The sequence below is a fragment of the Seriola lalandi genome, unplaced genomic scaffold, assembly GCF_002814215.2.
Source record: "Seriola lalandi dorsalis isolate HSWRI2012SDOR001 ecotype SW California unplaced genomic scaffold, Sedor1 jcf7180002054689, whole genome shotgun sequence".
NCBI classification, from domain to species: Eukaryota; Metazoa; Chordata; class Actinopteri; order Carangiformes; family Carangidae; genus Seriola; species Seriola lalandi.
Genome location: NW_019525242.1, coordinates 505,687 through 515,912, shown reverse-complemented (window position 1 = coordinate 515,912; position 10,226 = coordinate 505,687). Strand labels below are relative to the sequence as shown.

Sequence of the window (10,226 nt, the reverse complement as noted above, 5' to 3'; positions counted from 1 at the left end):
CCCAACCCCCTTTTCTGTCTTTGCTCTGGCCTAAACGTTTCAGTATGTTGCAAGGGGCTATAAAGCGCAGCGAGAATCCAGAGGAGGACAGAGATGAATGAGCGAGAAACGGCCTGAAAAGAAAAGGTTCAGTGGCGGACGCAGAGCACAAAGAGATCTGAGAGTGCTCGTGTTGAGTGGTGCTGCAGGTCTTCTACTACTGCGAGACGATCGAACCATCAAGGTAAAAACACGTCTGAGAAAGCGCTGCTACGCCAACACAAATGACATGGTGCCACCGGCTTGAACCAGCGAGCAAACAAAGAAATAGAAACATCCTAATTAGAAAGTGCGAGAGCAGAGAGAGAGAGAGAGAGAGAGAGAGAGAGAGAGAGTTCAGAGGAGGTGGCGTTTGTCTTGCGCTGCAGCTAATTCACAGTTTTTGCTTCACATTAGTCTGAAGTGGTTCGCAGTGGACTTTATGAGCCACAATATTTACATGAAAGTGCAACCATGTGGGAAAATGAAAGCATCGCCAATGAAGCTACGGTCAGGAGTATGACAATAACTTTCACTGTGGTCACATTGATGTTCCTGTCCTTAAAAGACTGAAAGACATCATTATGTTGGAGTACCAGGAGTCTATGAATGGAGTGTACTCTACAGCAATAAACTGCAATGAGTCATGGGATACGTGTCCTCTTTTAAATCACAGCTGCAACGAAAAGGAAATCATGGATTACTGTATATATTTCTTGTGTTGAAACAAACTACCATTAGCTTCTGAACGCCACAAAGTCCGCATCCAAAAAACCTGCCTCTCTCCTTTGAGAACTTGCACTGGAGAAAGAGGAGGGGGAGGAGGAGGAGGAGAAGGAGGAGGAGGGGGAGGTGGGAACTGGAGTGGGGGGTCCTGCAGGCCTGTTTCCAGATGAAAACCATCTGGGGAGGTTGACTTTACAAGCAGGCCATACAAATTAACCATCTGAGAAAGAGCAAAGGGAGCGAAGGAGGGAAGGAGGAAGGGCAGAAGACGTTGGGGGCTGGTAAAAGTCCGCGAAAGAGACGAGAGAACTGATTCTGTGACAAAACAAAAAAAAAAAAATGAGGGGGGGAAGGAGCAGATGAGAAAAGTAGAAGCTACAAGACCCGTGTTGACTACTTTTCCGGGTGACCCTCCTGTTGCAAGACACTACATCCACCCATCCATCCATCCATCCATCCATCCATCTCATCCTACCTTCCTGAAAAGGTAGCCAGTACTCCATCGCCATGCCCCCCTCAAAGAGGAGAGCTGCCTTCTCAAAGACCCTCCTCGGTTCATCTCTGGAGAGCTCCCTCTGTCTCTCACCGCTTTGTGTCCGGCTGTGAAGTTTCCTCTGTGAAACCTCTCCCTTTTCTCTGACAGCGGAGGAGGAGAAAAAAAAAAAAAAAAAAAAAAAAAGAGAACCAAGGGCTCTATTTTGGGCAGCTGCCTGCAGTGGGCCACTACATGCTCCAGCTCAGACCAGACTCCTCCACAGAGCTCCTCGTCTCGTCCCTCCGTCCGCTCTGAGTTCTCCCTTCCTCCTCTCCCTCTCTCCGTCTGTGCGCTGGCCACCCTCCCCCTCTCTCTCACTCTGCCTCCCATCACGTTATCTCTCCCCTTCATATTCAACTTTTCCCTCTCTCCCTCCCTTGTTTTTTTTTTTTTTTTGTGTGTGTATGTACGGATCTAAATTGCTTCTGTCTCTTTAGGTCAACATGTGGGGTTTAATGCATGTTTGTACACAAACACACGCACATACACGATCAGCTGACTGTAGCTCTTCACCACTTTGTGTCTAGAGTCAAGTCCCACCAGATGTGTGTTTGTGCGTATATCTATTCAACTGTGAAACTATAATCTGACATTAAAGCTCCATATTTTCCTCTTCTGCTGTGTTTTATTTGAAGTGTTGAACCATGAGAAGATATATTTGTGGTTTTAAGAACTAAAAACCATCTCAATGTAGTTTTACAACTCCTCTCTCAGGCTTCTCTCTGGAGCTCTAGTAACAACAGGTTGGAGGGCAAATCAGAAGAGAAGAGGCTCTGAGCTTCTCTTCTGATTGGCTGACTGTTTTCTGAGTGATCCAATAAAAATATCACAGATTTCAGGTAAACACTCAGAGAAACCAAATCCTGCAAGGTTGGATGGTTGGTCCAGGTGGGCGGGACTTGGGGGGAGGCAGAGTTGTATTGTTGTGACATCACAAAGTTACAGAAGTCCTGACGGCTGGTTTTAAGGCTCAGCTTCTGAATAAAGGCTGTGTGTGTTTCTCTGTGGACTGAGGCTTTGATACTTTCACAGTATTAATATAGAAGCTAGACCTGATCTATAATCACACAACACATGGACATCTGCCTTTATACAATGTAGGACCTTTAATACAGTCGAGTGTTTTGCACAGGTGATTTTGGCACTTTTGCCTATTTCCTGTGATTTTCGCAACTTTTTCTTACAAATACGAAATGCGGATGACTCATAAAGACCGAGGAAGACTGTCGAGGAAGAAGCTTCTAGAAAAGTTGCTTCTTCATCAAACAACCGTCCGATTCAACAATTTCTATTTCTAATCAACTGGATAAATAAACTTACAAGAGTCAAGAAACACACTGAACCAACGAAAGTAGAAACTGATCCAGTGAAGCAAGAGAGGCTCACACAGTCATGAGACGAATCTTTTTGATTCTCCGAGGCGATGAGGCGTGGTCATATATCTCCCAGACGTCACAGTGCAACCACACAGCAAATGCCCATGACCAGACAGTAGCAGCTGCACACACACACACACACACGCACACACACAGTAAGACACTCATGCATATACACATGCAACACGCACAGGCATGTGATCATAGAGCATGTGTCAAACACACACTCATTTTATCACATATGTGCAGTGATGACAAGCTTCAAGCTGAGCCCCTCAGTTAAGGTGCAGAGCAAACGATGACTCGAGAGCGAAAACTGAAGACAGAGAGACGGGCTTGTGTTCGTCTGTACTACACTGTAGTGAAGAAAACTGAGGGATAACAAAGGAAATGCCAATAAAAGCAGCCACACACACACACTGAGGCACACTGGTGGACTTGTGTTTATTTTGGTCCTTGTGGAGAAAGTGGGCACTTGGCTTTGGGTGGTAACTCTAAATTGGTTACTTGAGCCTTCCTTTCCCAGACAAAATACAACTCACAGGAAGTTGTGTCATAGACAACTAGAGCCAAGTGAGCTCAAGGCAAACATGTATACTCGGATTATTTTAGTGTGTGACGGGCACGTGCTGTAGGGGAGGAGAGACTTTCTATCAATATTTCCTTAACAACAATGTGTAGGTGATAGAACGCCTGGGACATCTGGGCTGAGGATCAATAGATCCATGGTCAAACCACTGGTGTCATATAGACACAACAACATTCAAAACAGCCATAAAAACACAATGGATGGATTTGCCTTCTTCACAATTAAACATTCTTTACATTAAAACTGCCACTTACTGTTTCCAAACCCTTGTCGGTTTAATAATAAATTTGGTTTGTGAACCACCTGCACCCCGACCTCTGACCTACCTGCACGCCTTGTGTGCACGGCAGGATGCACAAACTGAAAACTTTGCGTCACAAAGACTGATACCTACAGTGTCTGATCCTTCAGGAATAGGTGTCATGGAAACCAGCTGTTTGTTTGCTGTTTGCAGGACTGTTCATCTGGTTTTAACAAAGCAATTTGAAGCTAGTCGTCATCTAGTACAAAAAAGCTGGTACTACATGAAAACCGGGCAGTAAATAACATTTGTAATATTCCAAAGCCAGTCCCAACAGCCAACAGTAAACAAACATCACTTCCTGTGGAACCCCCCACACTGAAATAATCATTTGTAGACTGTAATGTATCAGGAATAGACCTGAGGTTGTTCTGCAAAGCATTTTATTGATGACAAGTTTCAGCTGTTTGAAATGTTTCTTGCTGTAAAAGAAGTACAAGTAGAAGAAGCTGTTGTTTATACCAGCTGGAACGTGTCTATCCTCTCACAATTCATACCTTTCCCACATCAAACACATATGCTCTGTCCACCAGCGTCGCAGAGGCAGAAGAATGGGCTCCTTCAGTGAGTGAAATATTTAAAAAAAAAAACACACACACACACACAAATAGAAACTCACCATGGTGTCTACATGTTTGAGAGGGAGGTCACTGCTCGGCGCCTGTTTGAACGAGACAAAGACAGAAAGAGACAGAAAGTGAGATCAGAACCTGCAACACCTCAGAAACACCTCAAAATCTCACCGCTGTGTTTTGTTGTGTCACGTCACATCATCTCATGTCACCTTATCTCTCATCTCCCCTCATGTTACGTTACAGCCACACTCAGCACCATTCCTTGCCCTAATGTGGCCTGGAGCGGAGTGGGGCTCCACCTTGAATGCGTGGGACCATCTATAATCCCTTTGTGCAAATATTTACACAAAGAGACAAGTCTGCTTCCATTAGCCAAGACCAGAGAGCTCATCCGTGGAACTCTCTTTTTCAACGCCATATACAGCTATGGACAGAGAGAGAGAGAGAGAGAGAGAGAGAGAGAGAGGGAGGATCGGGCCAACAGAGACAGAGGAGAGAGAGGAACGGGACAGAGAGGGACACAGGGAGAGAAGGAGGGAGGAAGAGATGAGAAGGGCATAGAGAGGGGATGAAGGGATGGTCAGGGAAAGAGAGGAAACGACAGATGGGAGGGCAGGCTTGGGAGTACAGAGGGAGAAAGATGAAAGTCATGGTGGAGAGCAGAAGAAAAAAAGCCATCGGAGTGATGCATGATGTAATGAGCTTGTGTGGGCGTGGCTCACCTCAGACTCAACATACACAGATGTTATATACTAAATGAAGCATTAAAAATTCAGTCCAGGCTGTTATTATAAACACCAGTCATATCTATATGAAGCAGAGGGGAGGGAATATGTCTGACAGCAGAAAACTATATATAGTACACAACAAATGACTGTATCCTGCATCCTGAGTGATGAGCCAGAGTCTGGTGCAGAGCACAGGTGGATCATGGAGTCCTGAGTATTCATAGTGATTAGATGATTGAGTAACTGTCTGCACTTAACAAACCAAGACATAAATGGACGGGTGTGTGATGTTGAACCGCAACATCTTTTAGGACTGACCAAAAACAGCCTGTAAAAGTGTTATAAGTAATGAAGATATTGTTTTCTTTATTATCATATATTATATTATTTCTTATTCTTTTATGAAATATTGTTGAATAACTGAATATAAATTAGGAAAGCATAGATTTGATTTTTTAAATAAAAAAAAAAAGAAATGAGAAAGAAAAAAATGTTTTTTTCTCCAAACTAAGCTACAAAAAAGTGCTAGTAACTGCTGACACCCAGGCACTGGATTATAACAGCCCTGATCATTTGGGTGGATGACATATTAAAAGTCATGAGTGATGAGATAAATTCCTACCCGTGTTGTTCAAATACAAGGGCGATTTTAAGAGTAAGGCTGCTCTTACAAAATAACAATGTGTTAGTCCATCTCCTCCCAGGGCCCCGTTTGATCTCACAGGAGACATAAATCTTTAAAAATGAGTCACAACTACACAGTTAAATTTTTAAAAAGTCATAAATGAGTTCATAAAACAGCAGGGCTGAGCTGTTTTTTTTTGCAGATGTTACTCAAACAAGAGGAAATAGTCAGTTTGTTTATTTTCTACAGCGGATTAGTGCACACTGGGTAAACTTGGGAGAATTTAATGCTGAGTATGGAGTATGTGGGACTGACTTGAACTACAGTGCGCATGTTCCTATTAATGAAGAGAGATGTAACCAGTTGCAACAGTGTGGCTTTAGACAACATTGGAGCTCTATGGCACAGAGGGATAAGCTGTACCAGGCTTGTTAATAGGATCAGTTCATTGTTGGTTTTAGTCTGTTCATAGGATCTAGTGACAATGAGAAAATGCAGAATATCACCAGCTCATCACTGAAATGGCTAAACGACAGAAGAGCAGAGAGTTATACTGTTACAACGTTCATCACAGCGGAGACAGTCCCACACAGAGAGCTGGGCAGCGACACCGAGGATGCTCTGCTTCGGTAGAAAGCTTCACTGGAATATAAACAGTAAATGCAAAGGGGGGAAATTATAGTCTGGCTGTGCAGGCCTCAGAACACAGACTCCAAAAGCCCAGACTAAACCACCAACCGGGGAGAGAGTGAGAGAATCATCCTCTGTCTACCCTGAGCTGCAGCCTCGCCGGTGACATACGGCTTTAAAAACAGCCAAAGATCTGCTCCTCGTCTCTGCCGGGCAGGTGCGTAGCTGTGTGTCGCGTGACGCATCAGACACATGGAAGACAGCAGCGCTGCCTCCAGGAATAAAGGAAGAGGAAACAGGAGGCTGATGTTTGAGGCTCTAAATGCAGACTGTGGATTTGCTCTGAGGCTACAGTTTGCAGCCACAGGCATCTTCACACAAATAGAGCCCATTGTGCACATACCCAGAAAAAACACACACAGACACAAACAATTCTCACAATGATATATTCTAACATGTGCATTTCCGCTTTGTGCAATTGCAGCCAGATGGCTAGCGAGTGCATGTGTGTGTGTGTGTGTGTGTGTGTGTGTGTGTGTGTGTGTGTGTGTGTGTGTGTGTGTGTGTGTGTGCGTCGTTGCCGGGACATCTAATTCAGAAAGCATGGGAAGTTGTGTATCAGCAAAATAGTCCACAGAGGAAGTGTTTAGAGTCTCTCTTCAAAGGAAACATGTGAAGGAGACCTGCAGCACTGAAGCCGGTATCAAAGATTTTTTCCATCCAGACCCTAACCCCCCGCCATGCATCTGCCTAATCACATATTCAAGCCAAGAATGGACTTAGCTTTAATAAACTGTTTATTTCATAGACTGAAATGATTCATTGGTTTAACATCACACAGCAGAACATCATCCTCTCTGACCCTGAATTTGCTGTGTCATAGTGACACTCAGATTCAAGACCAAGAGGTCAAATCCCAGGGTCAACTCACAGGGGAACTCAGTTCAGAGCCAAATTGAAGTGCTATGTTCATGTCCAGCTGAGAAACTCTGACATCAGAAACTGGACCACATCAGACAGCACTGCATTTAAAGCCATGATGTGAATAATTTGCAATGTCTGTCTTCAGTGCCACTTGGCCTTTATCAAGAAAGCCTGCGGCAGACAGTAATGGACACCATCACACATCCTGAATCCTCATCTTAATTCTTAAGAGAGACAATCGTGTTTCTCATTTTTACCCAGAGTCCTGCAGCCCTACGTCAGGACACGACTGCAACTCCCTGTTCTGTAGCTGAACATCTGAGAAATCCTCCAACCTGAGGCCCAACAGTGACTGTCAGCCACGCAACCATCGAGCAAACTGCAGCAGGGTCGTCTTCAACCATAATCAGCAAAGATGCAAGAGTCAAGACAAACATCAACATCCTGTAGCCAAGAGCTTTGCAGGACCTGCAGACAGAGTGACAACACAAACCTTACAGTCCCAGTGCACTTGATAAGGCCTAACAATGGTGAAATATATTGGTTAGACAGTAACTGCATCAACTTAATAAATAAAATAAAAAAGAATCATCACCCATAGTGGATACTCAAACTGTCCGACTCTGGCTCATCCCTAGCTCAGAGCCACGCCACCACCTTGAGCCAAGTCAGCTGAGCATCATGTTGCACTTCTTCTCATAGCAGCTAAATACAAGCTGCTGATGTCTAATGTGGTGGTGAAACAGTAACAGACGGAATAACAGACAAACAGCGGGATAAAATGTCAGGTTCAGTGTTTCCTGCTCTACAGCACGGAGTGGAAAACATCAGGGAGGTTTGCAGGGTTGTTAGCGCAGTCCGTCAACCGAGCTGCTACGGATCACATGATGAGCTACTGATCACAGATTATCTGAAGGAAACGCTCCTGTTTTATTTTCACAGCTTTGGCCTTCATTTGTATCAGCTATGAAAACACTGGACTCTCCAAAGTAGCTGCTGAGATTTGGGGACATGACAACATCGCTACAAACAAGCAGTTTAGCCTGATTCAACAGTTTTTTTCATTGAGGATTGTTTTTATATTGATATCAGTGGCTGCTAACCACAACAGCAGATAAAGTGGAAGGCTAGTAGCTGCAACAACCACAGGAGCAAACTGAAGCTATTCAATCTGTGGGTGCTAACGACTGACAGACTTCTATTATAGTATAATTCAAAATTAATATCCTGTTGTTGTGGGCAGAGAGAGAGGAGGAAGGATGCAGTCCAGATGGACAACCAAATTAAAGGGAGTTAACAGAGGTCCCCAACCTTTTCCAGCTCATGGCCCATGATCTCTAAAATATTGATGGCCCACATCCGACCCGGTAACAATACAGAGGAGACATGATGCTCAGAGCACTCTTTATTTTAATGATAATGAAACTGTCAGGACTGAACTGAAAACAGAGGAAGCTTAATATTTCTTTTTTTGTTTGACAGAGAGGAGATCACATGTCGATTCACCATCTGACCTTTCCTTTTAACTCTTCCTGAGTTTTAAAGTTTTTAAATATCATTTAGTTTTAAAAAATTTAAACATTTCTAATATATATATATATATATATATATATATATATATAAAATTGTACTCTTTTGCAATGGATTTCTTGGCCCACTTACACTATCTTCGGGGCCCTCCTGTGGGCCCCGTTCACAGGTTGGGAACCACTGATCTATAAAGTCATATCATAATTATGATTCAGATGTTTTTTGCCGTATCACATCATTTTCTCTCCAACCAGCAGCTAATACTCTGTGGCTACAGTCCACAGTTCGGAGGTTGGGATCCAGTGATCGACGCAGCTTTATCTGGAGTTGAAACTGAAAGCGAGAACACATGAAACGTCACTAATTTCCCCTCTTTGCACTGACAATGTGTGCTGAGTACAGAGAGATCGAGTTAGAAGTCAGTCTGTAAACCAGATGCTTAAAAACAGAAAGTCTAGGTCATAATTTCACTGTTGTTTGAGTTTGTCTGACTCCTTGTGTTCTGACTTTTTTGGGGTTTTTTTTTTGTTTTAGAAAGGTCGCCACTTTTCCCAGATCTTAGTAATTAACTTTGGGAGCAGAATGTTATTATTACCAACAGGGGCGATATCCGAAACTACCAAATAAAACCCAGGTTGTATAGGATGAGATAGCCCCTTTAAAATCCTCCCTGTAGGCTGCGCAACCGTCACCCCGTCCAGGACGCAACACTCAGCTCATTCACAGACGAGCACTAATCACCTGCAACAGGCCTGAGTTTAAGAGGCTTCTGCTCTCTTACTCGTGCTCGAGCGTTCTTGTAAAAGCTGTCACGCGAAAACAAACATGATGAGGGAACACCGACGCGGCCACGTGCCCGTCTCCACAGTGTAACTTTCACCCACAGCTCTTCATCTCTGCCAGCACCAGTAGCTGCCATGTGCTTTCTTTCACATGAGCACAGTGGCTCCTTTGACCAATTTGACCAAATTATAGCCCACTCCTTTAGGAGAGCAGAGGTAGCGAGCACGCTGGGAGTTTCCCCCCTCGAGCGGTGGGGATAAACGTAGCCCAGGGCAGAGCCTCTTGGGAAATGACCCAGGACTAAATATATAGCTGTGCGTCCTTACAGCTTAAGACACAGCCCATTTAGCTCGGCCCCAGCCGGCGCAGTGTGGACAGCAGAGTGGTTAAAATCACCACTTTGGGTGTGTGTGAGCGCGGGTGTGAGACGAACAAAGATAGAAGAGAGGGAGAGAGAGAGAGAGAGAGAGAGAGAGAGAGAGAGAGAGAGAGTATCACTCTGTGAAAAGAAACAGACAGCATTGATTGTGAGTGTTGGAATGATTCAGGGTTTATGTTCAGCTAGCGAGGTGGAGCCTGCAATAGCTGATCCTGTGTGTGTGTGTGTGTGTGTGTGTGTGTGTGTGTGTGTGCGTGTGTGTGTGTGCGTTTGTGTGTGTGTGTGTAAGTGTGTGTTTAAAAAAAAAGCATTTTTATTACACATGGCTGAACTGTACATGATTGCACGTGTGTTCGGGTGCACAGTGAGTCGTGTCTATGACCTCACATGGGGCTGCTGTTGTTTTTTAGACTGTATCCTAGTGCCTAAATGTGTGTGTGTGTGTGTGTGTGTGTGTGTGTGTGTGTGTGTGTTTGTGTGAGTCTCCTTCAACCAACGAGCCCACCC

General features: G+C 44.3%; 1 protein-coding gene across 11 annotated transcripts in view; it reads right to left on the bottom strand.

The window, feature by feature from the left end:
• tns1b (tensin 1b) overlaps nt 1–10,226 on the bottom strand; it is a 171,457-nt gene that overhangs the window by 54,707 nt on the left and 106,524 nt on the right. For 4 of the 11 annotated variants that reach the window (XM_087178478.1, XM_087178479.1, XM_087178481.1 and 1 more), the window contains one exon: nt 4,165–4,206. In XM_087178478.1, the coding sequence (XP_087034604.1) occupies nt 4,165–4,206 (42 nt within the window). Of the gene's footprint in view, nt 1–1,219; nt 1,385–4,164; nt 4,207–10,226 lie in introns of those variants that run through there. The other 7 variants (XM_087178477.1, XM_087178474.1, XM_087178483.1 and 4 more) reach the window with 4 other exon arrangements.